The 18,338-nt window shown below is 49.2% G+C and overlaps 1 protein-coding gene across 3 annotated transcripts in view; it reads right to left on the bottom strand.

The window, feature by feature from the left end:
* PIWIL1 (piwi like RNA-mediated gene silencing 1) overlaps window positions 1-18,338 on the bottom strand; it is a 394,474-nt gene that overhangs the window by 25,856 nt on the left and 350,280 nt on the right. For all 3 annotated transcript variants that reach the window (XM_056533540.1, XM_056533559.1, XM_056533548.1), the window contains exons 18-19: window positions 1,251-1,404; window positions 959-1,084 (exon numbers count right to left, since the gene is read on the bottom strand). In XM_056533540.1, the coding sequence (XP_056389515.1) occupies window positions 959-1,084; window positions 1,251-1,404 (280 nt within the window). The remainder of the gene's footprint in view (window positions 1-958; window positions 1,085-1,250; window positions 1,405-18,338) is intronic.

Raw genomic sequence — 18,338 nt, forward strand, 5'->3', positions numbered from 1 at the left:
CTTTCTCTGGAGTTTTTTTATTTTTTATTTCTTTACGTCAGGGACCATTGTAGAGACCAATAAAAGTAGACTTTTGTACTCAATGTAAAATCTCTTTCTTATAGCTTTCATTGGGGAAACACCTCCCTCCCATTTCTTGCCTTGTCTGGTGGTTTGCTAGGTTTTCTTTGGACATCCTTTCTATTGTCCTTCGGACTTTGTTTGGCTTATCCTACTGCTTTGTGACACAACTGATTGCCAGGATGCAGGTATATCCTGCTGAGGATGAGCCAACATGTTTTTGTTGCCTAGTGTCAGCAGCATATACCCATGGTCCCATTGTCATGTGAGTACACAAAAATCAAGTTTTGATATGTCACACAGACATGTCAAAAGATTTATTAGTCAGAGTCTCAGAGACCCCCACCAATCAGAAAAATTAGCTGGTATCAGATGGAGGTAGAACACTTTACTCCCCATGATTTTTGTACAAAGATATACTGATAATTAGAATTGTTCCTTACAATTCTGTTAATCAGCTCATATAAGGGAACTGATGTTGATGTGCTTGTAATTCTGTTTTGTAAAAAAAAACATAGGGGAGATTTATCAAAACATATGCAGAAAAAAAGTTGACTAGCTGTCACAGCAACCAATCAGATTGCTTCTTTTGTTTTAAAGAGGCCTTTCTTTGTTTTATTAAAATAATTAATCAGATTGGCTGCTATGGGCTACTGATCCACTTTCCCTTTGCATAGGTTTTGATAAATCTCCCCCATGTTTCCTAAGCAATTTTTTGCTTGTTTTACAAGTGTATACAAAATTATTTACACCTCTACTTACTGCAAATACACAACAAAACTCACACTTATTACATATAGATTTTGCAGACTTTACATGTAGATTTTGTGATGCAGTGGGAATTCAGTGTTAGCTAAAGGAAATAAAAAAACATTGCAAATAAGAAAACAAAACATACCATTCAGGTCTGGTCACTTCCACATCAACAACTGTCCCAGGAGGAGGATTCTGGAGTCGTCCACCCATATCAGCAAAGAACCTTGCACTAATTCGTTTTTTCACAATTATAACAGAAAGCCTGGGACTAAGGAAATGGAATATGTATAGCTTATCTTTTTACCATTATAAACAAGCTGTTATTACTGAAGCCACTAACTAGTTAACATATGTAGATATACAATTTATATAAGAAAGATTACTTATTTAATTTGGAAAACCAAAATAGACATTTTAGCTGTAGTAAACCATACTTGTAGTCTTTTCCTGCAGCATTTATACAGTCTACAAACTGTTGAATCTCATAATTCACAAGCGTCTTCAGTTGACCATCTCCAACTCCATCTCTGTAGATTATGATTCGTGATGGAAGTGTTTTGTTGCAGGCATGCCAAGCATTTAAAGCAGCTGTAAAGAATAAATAATTAAAAACTTTAGAGAAGTTTATCTCATGTACGACACAGACAAACAAAATGAAGTATAGCAATTCTAAAAATAAGGTGTTCTATATTTAATTTATTTTAACTTTTGCACCCAGTTGAGGTTTGCAATATACTTTCTGTAACATAGCATTCAAGGTTGCCACCTATTGTGGCCTGTGAGGCTCAGGGTTTAGACTACTTTATCCAGCCTGTAGTACTTCACAAACATGTCAGACAGTGAACTACAATTGTTACGCCTAGCGCTCCGGGTCCCCGCTCCTCCCCGGAGCGCTCACGGCGTCTTTCTCCCTGCAGCGCCCCGGTCAGTCCCGCTGACCGGGAGCGCTGTACTGTCATGGCCGTCGGGGATGCGATTCGCACAGTGGGACGCGCCCGCTCGCGAATCGCATCCCAGGTCACTTACCCGTCCCGGTCCCCTGCTGTCTTGTGCTGGCGCGCGCGGCTCCGCTCTCTAGGGCGCGCGCGCGCCAGCTCTCTGAGATTTAAAGGGCCAGTGCACCAATGATTGGTGCCTGGCCCAATTAGCTTAATTGGCTTCCATCTGCTCCCTGGCTATATCTGATCTCCTCCCTTGCCGGATCTTGTTGCCTTGTGCCAGTGAAAGCGTTTAGTGTGTCCAAAGCCTGTGTACCTGAACTTCTGCTATCCATCCTGACTACGAACCTTGCCGCCTGCCCCCGACCTTCTGCTACGTCTGACCTTGCCTCTGCCTAGTCCTTCTGTCCCACGCCTTCTAAGCAGTCAGCGAGGTAGAGCCGTTGCTAGTGGATACGACCTGGTTGCTACTGCCGCAGCAAGACCATCCCGCTTTGCGGCGGGCTCTGGTGAACACCAGTAGCCTCTTAGAACCGGTCCACTAGCACGGTCCACGCCAATCCCTCGCTGACACAGAGGATCCACTACCTGGAAGCCGAATCGTGACAGTAGATCCGGCCATGGATCCCGCTGAGGTGCCGCTGCCAAGTCTCGCTGACCTTACCACGGTGGTCGCTCAGCAGTCGCAGCAAATTGCCCAACAAGGACAGCAGCTGTCGCAGTTGACCGCCACGTTACAGCAACTTCTGCCTCTGCTACAGCAGCAACCATCTCCTCCGCCAGCTCCTGCACCTCCTCAGCAGCGAGTGGCCGCTCCTAGCCTCCGCTTGTCCCTGCCGGACAAATTTGATGGGGACTCTAAACTCTGCCGTGGATTTTTGTCTCAGTGTTCCCTGCATATGGAGATGTTGTCGGACTTGTTTCCTTCAGAACGGTCTAAGGTGGCGTTCGTAGTAAGCCTTCTTTCAGGAAAGGCCTTGTCTTGGGCCACACCGCTCTGGGACCGCAATGATCCTGCCACAGCCACAGTCCAGGCCTTCTTCGCTGAACTCCGGAGTGTCTTCGAGGAGCCAGCCCGAGCTTCTTCTGCCGAGACTGCCCTGTTGAACCTGGTCCAGGGTAATTCTTCAGTGGGCGAGTATGCCATCCAATTTCGTACTCTTGCTTCCGAGTTATCATGGAATAACGAGGCTCTCTGCGCGACCTTTAAAAAAGGCCTATCCAGTCGCATCAAGGATGTGCTGGCCGCACGAGAGATTCCTGCCAACCTGCAAGAACTCATCCATTTAGCTACCCGCATTGACATGCGTTTTTCTGAGCGACACCAAGAGCTCCGCCAGGAAAAAGACTTAGATCTCTGGGCACCTCTCCCACAGTATCCGTTGCAATCTACGCCTGGGCCTCCCGCCGAGGAGGCCATGCAAGTGGATAGGTCTCGCCTGACCCAGGAAGAGAGGAATCGCCGTAGGGAAGAAAATCTCTGTCTTTACTGTGCCAGTACCGAGCATTTCTTGGTGGATTGCCCTATCCGTCCTCCACGTTTGGGAAACGCACGCACGCACCCAGCTCACGTCGGTGTGGCGTCTCTTGGTTCCAAGTCTGCTCCTCCACGTCTCACGGTGCCCGTGCGGATTTCTCCTTCAGCCAACTCCTCCCTCTCAGCCGTGGCCTGCTTGGACTCCGGTGCCTCTGGAAATTTTATTTTGGAGTCGTTTGTTAATAAATTCCGCATCCCGGTGACCCGTCTTGTCAAGCCGCTCTACATTTCCGCGGTCAATGGAGTCAGACTGGATTGCACCGTGCGTTACCGCACAGAACCCCTCCTGATGTGTATTGGACCCCACCACGAGAGGATTGAGCTCTTCGTTCTCCCCAACTGTACCTCTGAGGTCCTCCTCGGTCTGCCGTGGCTCCGGCTTCATTCTCCCACCCTTGATTGGACCACCGGGGAGATCAAGAACTGGGACTCTGCCTGCCTTAGGAAGTGCCTCTCCCCCCCTCCCAGTCCCGTCAGGCAAGCCTCTGTGCCTCCTCATGGCTCCCGTCCTTGTGTCACCCTGCCCCGTGCCAAGCTTCACCCTCTGCCCTCCCTCCCCATTCCTACTCCTGCTGCTCTGCCTGCCATTGAGGAAACCCTCCATTCTTTCCCGGTGTCCTCATCCCAGGGGAGGCAGTTACCGGACAAAAAAAAGGGGAGACCTAAGGGGGGGGGTACTGTTACGCCTAGCGCTCCGGGTCCCCGCTCCTCCCCGGAGCGCTCACGGCGTCTTTCTCCCTGCAGCGCCCCGGTCAGTCCCGCTGACCGGGAGCGCTGTACTGTCATGGCCGTCGGGGATGCGATTCGCACAGTGGGACGCGCCCGCTCGCGAATCGCATCCCAGGTCACTTACCCGTCCCGGTCCCCTGCTGTCTTGTGCTGGCGCGCGCGGCTCCGCTCTCTAGGGCGCGCGCGCGCCAGCTCTCTGAGATTTAAAGGGCCAGTGCACCAATGATTGGTGCCTGGCCCAATTAGCTTAATTGGCTTCCATCTGCTCCCTGGCTATATCTGATCTCCTCCCTTGCCGGATCTTGTTGCCTTGTGCCAGTGAAAGCGTTTAGTGTGTCCAAAGCCTGTGTACCTGAACTTCTGCTATCCATCCTGACTACGAACCTTGCCGCCTGCCCCCGACCTTCTGCTACGTCTGACCTTGCCTCTGCCTAGTCCTTCTGTCCCACGCCTTCTCAGCAGTCAGCGAGGTAGAGCCGTTGCTAGTGGATACGACCTGGTTGCTACTGCCGCAGCAAGACCATCCCGCTTTGCGGCGGGCTCTGGTGAACACCAGTAGCCTCTTAGAACCGGTCCACTAGCACGGTCCACGCCAATCCCTCGCTGACACAGAGGATCCACTACCTGGAAGCCGAATCGTGACAACAATGGTGGTGGAGGTTTGGGTGGGGATGTGTCGGGGTTCATGGAGACTGTCTGAGGCACACTGTACATGAAAATTTTCCTATGGCCAAAGCAACCAATCAGCACCTTGATCAGCAGTTGTGTCTGGCCAGTTGCCGTCATGTGTACCTGAAGCAGATGGAGTGGGTTCCACTCGTGAGCATGCTCCATATGCAGTGACCACCCATACAGATGTAAAAAAAAATAAAAAATAAATTGATAAATAAAAATGTATGGGCAGTCACTAAGGGCTTTAACCCCTTAAGGACAATAGAATTAGGCCTTTACGCCCCTTAACCCCTTAAGGACGCAGGACGTAAATGTACGTCCTGGTGAGGTGGTACTTAACGCACCAGGACGTACATTTACGTCCTAAGCATAACCGCGGGCATCGGAGCGATGCCCGTGTCATGCGCGGCTGATCCCGGCTGCTGATCGCAGCCAGGGACCCGCCGGCAATGGCCGACGCCCGCGATCTCGCGGGCGTCCGCCATTAACCCCTCAGGTGCCGGGATCAATACAGATCCCGGCATCTGCGGCAGTTCGCGATTTAAATGAACGATCGGATCGCCCGCAGCGCTGCTGCGGGGATCCGATCATTCATAACGCCGCACGGAGGTCCCCTCTCCTTCCTCCGTGCGGCTCCCGGCGTCTCCTGCTCTGTGATCGAGCAGACCAGAGCAGAAGATCACCGAAAACACTGATCTGTTCTATGTCCTATACATAGAACAGATCAGTATTAGCAATCATGGTATTGTTATGAATAGTCCCCTATGGGGACTATTCAAGTGTAAAAAAAAATTTAAAAAAATGTAAAAGTAAAAAAAAAGTGAAAAATCCCCTCCCCCAATAAAAAAGTAAAACGTCCGTTTTTTCCTATTTTACCCCCAAAAAGCGTAAAAAACATTTTTATAGACATATTTGGTATCGCCACGTGCGTAAATGTCCGAACTATTAAAATAAAATGTTAATGATCCCGTACGGTGAACGGCGTGAACGAAAAAAAAAATAAAAAAAGTCCAAAATTCCTACTTTTTTAATACATTTTATTAAAAAAAAAAATTATAAAAAATATATTAAAAGTTTTTTATATGCAAATGTGGTATCAAAAAAAGTACAGATCATGGCGCAAAAAATGAGCCCCCATACCGCCACTTATACGGAAAAATAAAAAAGTTAGAGGTCATCAAAATAAAGGGATTATAAACGTACTAATTTGGTTAAAAAGTTTGTGATTTTTTTTAAGCGCAACAATAATATAAAAGTATATAATAATGGGTATCATTTTAATCGTATTGACCCTCAGAATAAAGAACACGTCATTTTTACCATAAATTGTACGGCGTGAAAACAAAACCTTCCAAAATTAGCAAAATTGCGTTTTTCGTTTTAATTTCCCCACAAAAATAGTGTTTTTTGGTTGCGCCATACATTTTATGATATAATGAGTGATGTCATTACAAAGGACAACTGGTCGGGCAAAAAACAAGCCCTCATACTAGTCTGTGGATGAAAATATAAAAGAGTTATGATTTTTAGAAGGCGAGGAGGAAAAAATGAAAACGTAAAAATTAAATTGTCTGAGTCCTTAAGGCCAAAATGGGCTGAGTCCTTAAGGGGTTAAAGATCAAGCCTGTTTTTTTCTAATAGGGGATGTCTGACTTCATTAACCCCTTAAGGACCCAGCCATTTTACACCTTAGGACCCGGCCACTGTCATTTTAAACATTAATAACTCTGGAATGCTTTTAGTTATCATTCTGATTCCGAGATAGTTTTTTCGTGACGTATTCTACTTTAACATAGTGGTAACATTTTTTGGTAACTTGCATCCTTTCTTGGTGAAAAATCCCCAAATTTGATGAAAAATTTGAAAATTTGGCATTTTTCTAACTTTGAAGCTCTCTGCTTGTAAGGAAAATGGATATTCCAAATACATTTTTTTTGATTCACATATACAATATGTCTACTTTATGTTTGCATCATAAAATTTACGTATTTTTACTTTTGGAAGACGCCAGAGGGCTTCAAAGTTCAGCAGCAATTTTCCAATTTTTCACAAAATTTCCAAAATCACAATTTTTCAGGGACCAGTTCAGATTTGAAGTGGATTTGAAGGATCTTCATCTTAGAAATACCCCACAAATGACCCCATTATAAAAACTGCACCCCCCAATGTTCTTGTAGACCCAATTTTTAATTTTTTACAAGGGGTAAAAGGAGAAAATGTATACTTATATTTGTAGCCCAATTTCTCTCGAGTAAGCATATACCTCATATGTCTATGTAAAGTGTTCGGCGGGCGCAGTAGAGGGCTCAGAAGCGAAGGAGCGACAAGGGGATTTTGGAGAGTACGTTTTTCTGAAATGGTTTTTGGGGGGCATGTTGCATTTAGGAAGCCCCTATGGTGCCAGAACAGCAACAAAAAAAATCACATGGCATACCATTTTGGAAACTAGACCCCTTGAGGAACGTAACAAGGAATAAAGTGAGCCTTAACACCCCACAGGTGTTTCACGACTTTTGCATATGTAAAAAAAAAAAAAATTCACTAAAATGTGTGTTTCCCCCACAAATTTCACATTTTTGCAAGGGTTAATAGCAGAAAATACCCCCCAAAATTTGTAACCCCATCTCTTCTGAGTATGGAGGTACCCCATAAGTTGACCTGAAGTGCACTACGGGCGAACTACAATGCTCAGAAGAGAAGGAGTCATATTTGGCTTTTTGAGAGCAAATGTTGGTCGGGGGCATGTCGCATTTAGGAAGCCCCTATGGTGCCAGGATAGCAAAAAAAAAAAAAAAAAAAACACATGGCATACCATTTTGGAAACTAGACCCCTTGAGGAACGTAACAAGGGGTACAGTGAGCATTTACCCCCCACTGGTGTCTGTCAGATCTTTGGAACAGTGGGCTGTACAAAATTTTTTATTTGCACAGCCCACTGTTCCAAAGATCTGTCATTCCCTGAGGGGTGTAGTTTCCGAAATGGGGTCACATGTGGAGTTTTCTTTTTTTTGCGTTTGTCAAAACCGCTGTAACAATCAGCCACCCCTGTGCAAATCACCTCAACTGTACATGGTGCACTCTCCCTTCTGGGCCTTGTTGTGCACCCCCAGAGCACTTTGCGCCCACATATGGGGTATCTCCGTACTCGGGAGAAATTGCATTACAAATTTTGGGGGGCTTTTTTTCCCTTTTACCTCTTATCAAAATGAAAAGTATAGGGCAACACCAGCATGTTAGTGTAAAAAATTTATTTTTTTACACTAACATGCTTGTGTAGACCCCAACTTCACATTTTCATAAGGGGTGAAAGGAGAAAAAGCCCCCCAAAACTTGTTGGGCAATTTCTCCCGGGTGTGTGCGACGTGCATTGCTGTAAAGGGCCCGACCGCGGATGAAGAGGAACTCACCTGTCGCCGCCGTCTTCATCGCCGGGATCCGGGTCTTCAGGGACGAGGTAAGTACCGGGGCCGGGCCCGAGCACTACCCCGTCCCCCGGTCTTCCTCCCGTCCTCTCTGGGCTTCCAGGGGCCGGGCAGGGTGGGAGGAAGTAACCCCCCCCCCCTGCGATTGGTCAGTTAGAGGTGGCAGGCTTGCCACCTCGCTCCTATACTTAAGCATGGTCCTGGCTGTCTGTGACAACTCGGATCATGCAAAATTAACGGGCGGTCGGGTCCCAGAGACTCGATCAGCCCGTTATCGCCGCAGATCGCAGGGGCGATTTCCCTCGAGATTTGTGACGATCGCCGACATGGGGGGCCCCCCTCGGCGTGGTGTGGAACAGTCTGCAAAGTTGAGGAAAATGTGTTTCACTGTAATGTTCTGCGGGCGCGCGGCTCAGCGGCCGCATATCGCGTCCGCCATATGTCCCTGTCGGCAGCGTGAGGCTGGTGGTGGGGTGCTCGCCCGCTACCTACCCGTCATTATTCGGGGCTGCGAGCGGGCACCTTTATTGGCCGCATATCGCGTCCCTGTCGGCAGCGTACTGCTACTGGCAGGGAGCTCGCCCGCTCCCTCCCCCTGTCATGCGCACATGCGCTCGGGGCTGGGAGAAAGTATGGGCGCTTTTATCGGCCGCCATTATCACGGCTGCTGGAGGGGAGCTCGCCCGCTACCCTCTCCCTGTCACGCGCACATGCGCTCGGGGCTGGGAGCAGGCTCCATTATCAGCCGAACATATACTTCGGCCGCGAGCAAGTTTGAAACTTGGCTCCGCCCACCCGCAGCTGGCTGTGTTATTTTCTAAGAGTGCAGGGTTTCTTTATTATTAGCCCTGCTTCTGTGCTGCAGAGCTCTTCAGCTTTGTTCATAACACAGTCATAAAGTCACAGACTCAAGTACTCTTTAAGTCACATTATAGCATTTTATTTCACTGGCCGCGGGCCCTTGTCTGGCTTTAGCCACGCCCATTCACGGCCGCAGGGATCCTTCTAGCGGCCCTGGTTACCTATTGTTTTTAAAGGGGCCGCAATTCTTAGTTCCACCAGCACCACTGCTTCCCCTGCTATATCTGTTACGCCTAGCGCTCCGGGTCCCCGCTCCTCCCCGGAGCGCTCACGGCGTCTTTCTCCCTGCAGCGCCCCGGTCAGTCCCGCTGACCGGGAGCGCTGCACTGTCATGGCCGTCGGGGATGCGATTCGCACAGCGGGACGCGCCCGCTCGCGAATCGCATCCCAGGTCACTTACCCGTCCCGGTCCCCTGCTGTCATGTGCTGGCGCGCGCGGCTCCGCTCTCTAGGGCGCGCGCGCGCCAGCTCTCTGAGACTTAAAGGGCCAGTGCACCAATGATTGGTGCCTGGCCCAATTAGCTTAATTGGCTTCCACCTGTTCCCTGGCTATATCTGATCTCCTCCCATGCACTCCCTTGCCGGATCTTGTTGCCTTGTGCCAGTGAAAGCGTTTAGTGTGTCCAAAGCCTGTGTACCTGAACTTCTGCTATCCATCTTGACTACGAACCTTGCCGCCTGCCCCGACCTTCTGCTACGTCTGACCTTGCCTCTGCCTAGTCCTTCTGTCCCACGCCTTCTCAGCAGTCAGCGAGGTTGAGCCGTTGCTAGTGGATACGACCTGGTTGCTACTGCCGCAGCAAGACCATCCCGCTTTGCGGCGGGCTCTGGTGAAAACCAGTAGCCTCTTAGAACCGGTCCACTAGCACGGTCCACGCCAATCCCTCGCTGACACAGAGGATCCACTACCTGTGAGCCGAATCGTGACAGTAGATCCGGCCATGGATCCCGCTGAGGTGCCGCTGCCAAGTCTCGCTGATCTTCCCACGGTGGTCGCTCAGCAATCGCAGCAGATTGCCCAACAAGGACAGCAGCTGTCGCAGTTGACCGCCATGTTACAGCAACTTCTGCCTCTGCTACAGCAGCAACCATCTCCTCCGCCAGCTCCTGCACCTCCTCCGCAGCGAGTGGCCGCTCCTAACCTACGCTTGTCCCTGCCGGACAAATTTGATGGGGACTCTAAACTCTGCCGTGGATTTTTGTCTCAGTGTTCCCTGCATATGGAGATGTTGTCGGACTTGTTTCCTACAGAACGGTCTAAGGTGGCGTTCGTAGTAAGCCTTCTTTCAGGAAAGGCCTTGTCTTGGGCCACACCGCTCTGGGACCGCAATGATCCTGCCACAGCCACAGTCCAGTCCTTCTTCGCTGAAGTCCGGAGTGTCTTCGAGGAGCCAGCCCGAGCTTCTTCTGCCGAGACTGCCCTGTTGAACCTGGTCCAGGGTAATTCTTCAGTGGGCGAGTACGCCATCCAATTTCGTACTCTTGCTTCCGAGTTATCATGGAATAACGAGGCTCTCTGCGCGACCTTTAAAAAAGGCCTAGCCAGTCGCATCAAGGATGTGCTGGCCGCACGAGAGATTCCTGCCAACCTCCAAGAACTCATCCATTTGGCTACCCGCATTGACATGCGTTTTTCTGAGCGACACCAAGAGCTCCGCCAGGAAAAAGACTTAGATCTCTGGGCACCTCTCCCACAGCATCCTTTGCAGTCTGCGCCTGGGCCTCCCGCCGAGGAGGCCATGCAAGTGGATCGGTCTCGCCTGACCCAGGAAGAGAGGAATCGCCGTAGAGAAGAAAATCTCTGTCTGTACTGTGCCAGTACCGAGCATTTCTTGGTGGATTGCCCTATCCGTCCTCCACGCCTGGGAAACGCACGCACGCACCCAGCTCACGTGGGTGTCTGCTTCTTCACGTCTCATGGTGCCCGTGCGGATTTCTCCTTCAGCCAACTCCTCCCTCTCAGCCGTGGCCTGCTTGGACTCTGGTGCCTCTGGGAATTTTATTTTGGAGTCCTTTGTGAATAAATTCAGCATCCCGGTGACCCGTCTCGTCAAACCGCTCTTCATTTCCGCGGTCAACGGAGTCAGATTGGATTGCACCGTGCGTTACCGCACAGAACCCCTCCTGATGTCTATTGGACCCCACCACGAAAGGATTGAGCTCTTCGTTCTCCCCAACTGTACCTCTGAGGTCCTCCTCGGTCTGCCATGGCTCCGGCTTCATTCCCCCACCCTTGATTGGACCACCGGGGAGATCAAGAACTGGGACTCTGCCTGCCATAGAAAGTGCCTCTCCCCCCCTCCCAGTTCCGCCAAGCAAACCTCAGTGCCTCCTCATGGCTCCCGTCCTTGTGTCTCCCTGCCCCGTGCCAAGCTTCACCCTCTGCCCTCCCTCCCCATTCCAACTCCTGCTGTACTGCCTGCCGTTGAGGAAACCCTCCATTCTTTCCCGGTGTCCTCATCCCAGGGGAGGCAGTCACCGGACAAAAAAAAGGGGAGACCTAAGGGGGGGGGTACTGTTACGCCTAGCGCTCCGGGTCCCCGCTCCTCCCCGGAGCGCTCACGGCGTCTTTCTCCCTGCAGCGCCCCGGTCAGTCCCGCTGACCGGGAGCGCTGCACTGTCATGGCCGTCGGGGATGCGATTCGCACAGCGGGACGCGCCTGCTCGCGAATCGCATCCCAGGTCACTTACCCGTCCCGGTCCCCTGCTGTCATGTGCTGGCGCGCGCGGCTCCGCTCTCTAGGGCGCGCGCGCGCGCGCCAGCTCTCTGAGACTTAAAGGGCCAGTGCACCAATGATTGGTGCCTGGCCCAATTAGCTTAATTGGCTTCCACCTGTTCCCTGGCTATATCTGATCTCCTCCCATGCACTCCCTTGCCGGATCTTGTTGCCTTGTGCCAGTGAAAGCGTTTAGTGTGTCCAAAGCCTGTGTACCTGAACTTCTGCTATCCATCTTGACTACGAACCTTGCCGCCTGCCCCCGACCTTCTGCTACGTCTGACCTTGCCTCTGCCTAGTCCTTCTGTCCCACGCCTTCTCAGCAGTCAGCGAGGTTGAGCCGTTGCTAGTGGATACGACCTGGTTGCTACTGCCGCAGCAAGACCATCCCGCTTTGCGGCGGGCTCTGGTGAAAACCAGTAGCCTCTTAGAACCGGTCCACGCCAATCCCTCGCTGACACAGAGGATCCACTACCTGTGAGCCGAATCGTGACAATATCTATCCCTCGCCCAGTCTATATCCGACTTGGCTTAGGTCCGCCCTACGCCGGCCCTCAGAGGGACCCGCTTCCCTTCTCTCTATATCACCGCTCTCACAAGCGTGATAGGGATGAATTCTCTGATTCATTCCCTGGGTCTCCTGATGCACGGGCGCTCCCCTCATAGGATTCACCCGCTGCTCCACTTGTACAAACGTCGCTCCCTCAGAGGATGCTTCCGTGGTCGCCGCTCTGGCTTTCCAGAACCGTGTACCCGGTTGGTGTCCCCCTCCTCCAGGGCTGCCTCCACTCGTTCCCACTCGCCTGGAGAACATGTGAATGAGGTTTGCGATTCAGCATCTGGCTCAGAGGACTGCACAGATATACCTGATGTGGTGTACTCATTGGCTTCGGCCATAAGAGACACCTTCTATCATAAGGACCCAGGAACTTCGGACGTGGCTCCAGAAGTTTCCTTTCATCGAGCCCGATCGGCATCCAAGATTTTCAGCTCTCACGGATGTGGCTGACACGGTGCACTCATTGGTTTCAGCCATAAGAGACACCTTCCATCTAGAGGTCCCAGGAACTTCGGACGTGGCTCCAGAAGTTTCCTTTCATCGTGCCCGACCTATTCCAGGGCTGCCTCACCTCGTTTCCCATTCACCTGGAGAACTTGTGAATGGGAAACGAATGAAATAAAATGCCCTCCTTCTCAGTCTCATTCTTCCCTTGGGACTTATTCTTGATCTTAGGTGCCATGCAAGGCGCCCCCTTTTGTACTTCTCGGGGACTTTTTTCTTTGCCTCCTTCCACGGAAGGTGGCGTTCCTTATTGTTATTAGCTCTGTTTAGAGGATGTCAGAGCTGGTAGCTCTCTCCTGTTGTCTCCCTTCCTGGTTGTATACCAGGACAAGTTGTTCCGTCCAAGTCTGTCCTTCTTACCTGAGATGGTTTTGACATTTTCACTCAGTGGGGAAATCATCCTACCGTCCTTTCTCGTCCCTGGAAGCATTTGTTCCACAACCTTTTGTGATGAGGGCTGTTCGGACGTATCTCTCAGTCTCTCTTTCCTTTCGGCAGTGTGACTCCCTTTTTTGTTTTTCCGGAAGGTCGTCGTAATGGACAACCTGCTTTTACAGCCACCATTTTTCGGTGGATCCGGTCTGCTATTTCGGCGTTTACCGCTGCAAGGGAAGATCCCAGATGCTACTCAGGGCCGTAGGACGTTGCAGGCGGCGGTGGTCCAACCGTCCACCTGTCTGATTCCTTACCCACCCAAGGGACGGCTTTGGTACGTCCCATGGTCTGTGTCCTCCAATGGAGCCGATAGAGAAAAGGAGATTTTTTAATGCTTACCGTAAAATCTCTTTCTCGCTCTTTTTTGGGTTTCTCTTGGTTCTATGTCCGAGGGTGTATTAAGTTATTCTTTTCTTCTGGTTCTCGGACAGTTTGTGTTTTTTCCTTGACCTGTCGGTCTTCTCCTATTGCTCTGGTACTAAAAAACTGATTAGCTCAGGGCCTGGAGGCGGGTATATCCTGCTGGGAGGAGCCGACCTTTTTTTCTTGCCATAGTGTCACACCTCCTAGAGACAGCAGCATACACCCATGGTCTGTGTCCCCCAATGGATCCTTCAAGAAAGAGATTTTACGGTAAGCATAAAAAAATCTCCTTAATTTTGATGTGCTATGCAAGGTTTGCAGAAACTTAGAGGTAGTAGAACATAGGACCCCCCTTAAAGTGTTCACTAGGTTGTACAGTGAGTATTTTAACACCATAGTTTTGTGGCTGGAATTTTTACAAAGTCAGTGTTAACAATTCTAAATTAGCTTTTTTTCTCCACAAATGCATTATTTGTAGGACATATTTTTTGTACACTGCTTCTGATATTGAAAGAAATGCACCCTAAATTTTATTGAGCTGCTTGTCCCGTTTTTGGAAATACCCCCGCTTAACCATATCTGGTTCCTTAGGCCATATTTGGTCGCTTTAAAAAAAAAAAAAAAAAAATGGTACACAATATCTCCCAATTACAATATCAGGTGTTAGAGGAAATATTGCCTCCACGCAGAGGGGGGAGTATTAAAAAAAACTCTTCCTAAAGCGGGAGGCTCACTGGATTCATAAATTGGGCACCCTGGAACCCCGTGGGATGAACCGAGAATATGAGATAGCAAGATTACTTTGAGATGTTCTACATTATGCTATTGGATTAAATATGTATGTACTATGTAGTATTAATTAATTTTGATTATGGCTTTATTTTAGAGACCAACATGAAAGAAAATAAAAAAGGCGAGGACCGAAAAAATATGTATGTTTTGCACTTGGTTTTTTACGAACCTTGTGTTATTGTATAGCAACAGATTATTTGTTTATATGTTGAAGTCATGGTGACTAATGAATTGCAATTAGCCTCCATGTGTTATAAGGAAGTTATGTGATGTATGAGTTCATGCAGTTGAGAAAGGCTTTGGCCGTAACGCATACTGCGTTTGTTTCTTATGTTTGCTCTGCATAAATAAAAGAAGAAGAAAGAGAAATTGAGTGCCGGGATTCCTTGTTTTTCAATATTTGGTTCCTTGACTGTGCTTTGGGACCCAGGAGAGCAGCGCCATTTGGCTTTAAAGGAGAAGTCCCATGTAGAAAAAGTATTGTGTTTTAAATGCAGAAGCAAAAGTTATATCACTTTGTAAATCACTGACTTTACCCATCTTGTATGTAAAACCTGTTTTTCTAGCTTCTTTGTTCAGAGAGGAAGTTCAGCAGCTCCCTGTTCTGATGACTTGCGACCCCCCCATTGAGCTGCATTATGCTGGGGGCCGTGATGTCACAATTTCCCATAGTTCTGTGTGCTGCCTGCAGCTTAGCCAGCTCTGTGCACGGCCAAGGCACCTCCCATGTGCAGCTTCAGCCAATCATAGTAGCCCCAGTGAGCTGAGCATGCGTCTTCATCTCCTCGGCAGGGAAGCATCTGACAGCCAGCTCAGTGTTTATAAGAGCAAGAACGATGTCCCGAGAAGAAGCAGAGGGGGAGGGGAGATCCCTGCTATCCCCTGCACTGATCACAATCTGACAGCAGGTCAGTCTGAAAGAAGGATGTCCTGAGAATAGAAGCAGGGGGAGGGGAAACACTGAGCCTGCTGTTAGGAAAGTGATCAGTGTCTAGGTCAGTGTATCCCAACCAGGGTGCCTTCAGCTGTTGCAAAACTAAAACTCCCAGGCATTCTGGGAGTTGTAGTTTCACAACAGCTGGAGGCACCTTGGTTAGGAAGCACTGGTCTAGGCTGGGCTACTTCTGTGATGAACTGAAAGGCATTATGGGAGACAGGAAGTCAGGGACCTCCATGGACCAGGAAGTACCGATCTTTCAGAGGGGATTGCAGGAGAATGGAGAGGGTGAGATACATCAGGAGCAGATTGGCAGAATAGTGAGCTGATTCACTTTCACATGATATAAAAAAAAATTTGTGACTTGGTCCATGATACTTCTTCTTTAAGGGCATCATATTAGGCCGAATGGATTATAGGCGGCACTTCTTTCCTGTTAAGGGTTTAAGCTGCCAGAACCATACAGAACCCCCACAAGTGACCCCATTTTGGAAACTAACCCCCCCCCCCAAAAGTACCGTATTTATCGGCGTATAACACGCACTTTTTAGGTTAAAATTTTTAGCCTAAAGTCTATGTGCGTGTTATACGCCGATACACGCCCAGGAAAGGCAGGGGGAGAGAGGCTGTCGCTGCCCGCTTCTCTCCCCCTGCCTTTCCTGGGGTCTAGAGCCCTGCTGCCGGCCCTTCTCTCCCCCTAGCTATCGGCGCCGCTGCCCGTTCTGTCCCCCTGACTATCGGTGCCGGAGCCCCATTGCCGGCGCCGATAGTCAGGGGGAGAGAAGCGGCGCCGACAGCCAGGGGGAGAGAAGGGCCGGCAGCAGCGCTCTGGACGCCAGGAAAGGCAGGGGGAGAGAAGTGGGCAGCGACGGCCTCTCTCCCCCTGCCTTTCCTGGGGGTATATTGGGTATACACGCGCACCCTCATTTTACCATGGATATTTGGGTAAAAAACTTTTTTTACCCGAATATCCTTGGTTAAATGAGGGTGCGTGTTATAGGCCGGTGCATGGTATACCCCGATAAATACGGTATTCATCTAGACCAAAAGTGAGTACTTTAAGTTTTTTTTTTATGGCTAAAATGGTTACAAAGTCGGCAGAAAAAAGAAATTTAATTTGCTTTTTTTTCCCCACAAATGCATAATTTGCGGGACATATATTTTGATAATCCCCCTTCTTACTATATTTCTGCAGTATGTTAGAGGTGTCCATTGGAGTCATGTCAAAAAAGGGATGCCATTGCATACTGTAGCAGTCTCATTTGGAAATGAATGGGGCTGCTACAGTTTAAGTCGGCATCGCTTTTTTTTAAAGTGATGCTGACGGATACCTCTAACATACTGCAGAAACTCCGTATGAATGGGGCTTTTGTATAAAAATATTTAATAAGGGTAGGGTTACATGGAGCGCATCCGCAGAGTATTTCAAAATGCAGATGTCCCACCGGCAGTCAGAAGAGTGAGCTCACTGCTGCGGCTGGGTAGCTGAGTGTGTCCGGGAATAACTGCCAGCAGGAAATCTGCCACTATGAGTGGACACACAGAGCTACCCAGCCGCAGAACTATTGCGCTGGCAGGGCATCTGCAGCATGTAATACGTTGCGGATGCGCTCCGTACAACTCTAATCATTATGTATATTTATTTATTTTATAAATTAGTTTAATTTTTTTTTTAACACTTTTTTTTTTCATGCTTTGGAATATACTTAGTATTCCAAAGCATTGCAGTTATATGCTGCCTGCCAGGCAATTACCAAGGCAGACCTGCGGGTTTTTGTAAGACCCCCGGCTGCAAGGTAAGCAGCAGCACCCCATAATCATTGCAGGGTGCTGCTGGAGAGAGACAGAGGGAGCCCCCCTTCCTCTGCCAAACTCATTACAGCTTGTGGTCGCTTCCGTCCGCGGCTGTAAGGGTTAAACTGTTTACTTCAGTCCTGGCAGTGCGGCACCCACCTGCTGGGGATCACATGCAGCACCCCGTGATCGCGTCGTGGGGTGCTGCAGGGTGGACAGAGCTCTCTCTGTCAAAACACTTACAGCTCGTGGTCATTTCCGACCATGGCTGTAAGGGTTAAATTGCCGGGACCGAAGTGGGTACACTGGGCAGTAACCACGAGATCCATAGACATGCATACACATCCTGTTGCAGGAACGTGCATCCCGACTGGACGTGTATACAAATCAATGGTCCTTAAGGGGTTAAAGTATTAACTTTCACAGCAAAATCAAGGAAGTGTTTTGATGCATATAGGGATATGGTCTAACTTTGGATTTAGTAGACCCTATATAGGGAAGAGCTTCATGACCTGTTCAGACAGTTATCAAGCATTGAGGTTGTGTGGTCACCTCTGTTGCTGCATCTATCTGTGAATGTAGCCCAGAGCTCAGGGAGTTGGCAGTTGGGATGATGTTGTGCTGCACCCCCTACAAATATTGTGATAGTTTTGGTCTGTACTTAGTAGTAAAACTATGTGCACACTACGAGGGGAATTATATTAACCCCTTAAGGACCCTTGACGTACACGTACGTCCTGACACCCTGGTACTTCCCGGAGGGTACATTCACACGGGCAGGTTTACAGTAAGTTTCTTGCTTCAAGTTTGGGCTGCGGCAAATTTTTCGTGAATGAACCCTAAAAACACTACACTGCACTAACACAAAATAAAGGGTAAAACACTACATATACACCCCCTTACACTGTCCCCCCCAATAAAAATGTAAAATGTATTGTATGGCAGTGTTTCCAAAACGGAGCCTCAAGCTGTTGCAAAACAACAACTCCCAGCATTTCTGGACAGCCACTGACTGTCCAGGCATGCTGGGAGTTTAGCAACAGCTGGAGGCACCCTGTATGGGAATCACTGGCGTAGAATACCCCTTTGTCCACCCCTATGCAATCCCTGATTTAGTCCTTAAATGCGCATTGCGCTCTCTCACTTCAGAGCCGTGTCGTATTTCAAGGAAACAGTTTAGGGCCATCTATGGGGTATTTCCGTACTCGGGAGAAATTGCACTACAAATTTTGGGGGGCTTTTTCTCCTTTTACCCCTTATGA

Source organism: Hyla sarda, chromosome 1 (genome assembly GCF_029499605.1).
Source record: "Hyla sarda isolate aHylSar1 chromosome 1, aHylSar1.hap1, whole genome shotgun sequence".
In the NCBI taxonomy this organism is placed as follows: domain Eukaryota; kingdom Metazoa; phylum Chordata; class Amphibia; order Anura; family Hylidae; genus Hyla; species Hyla sarda.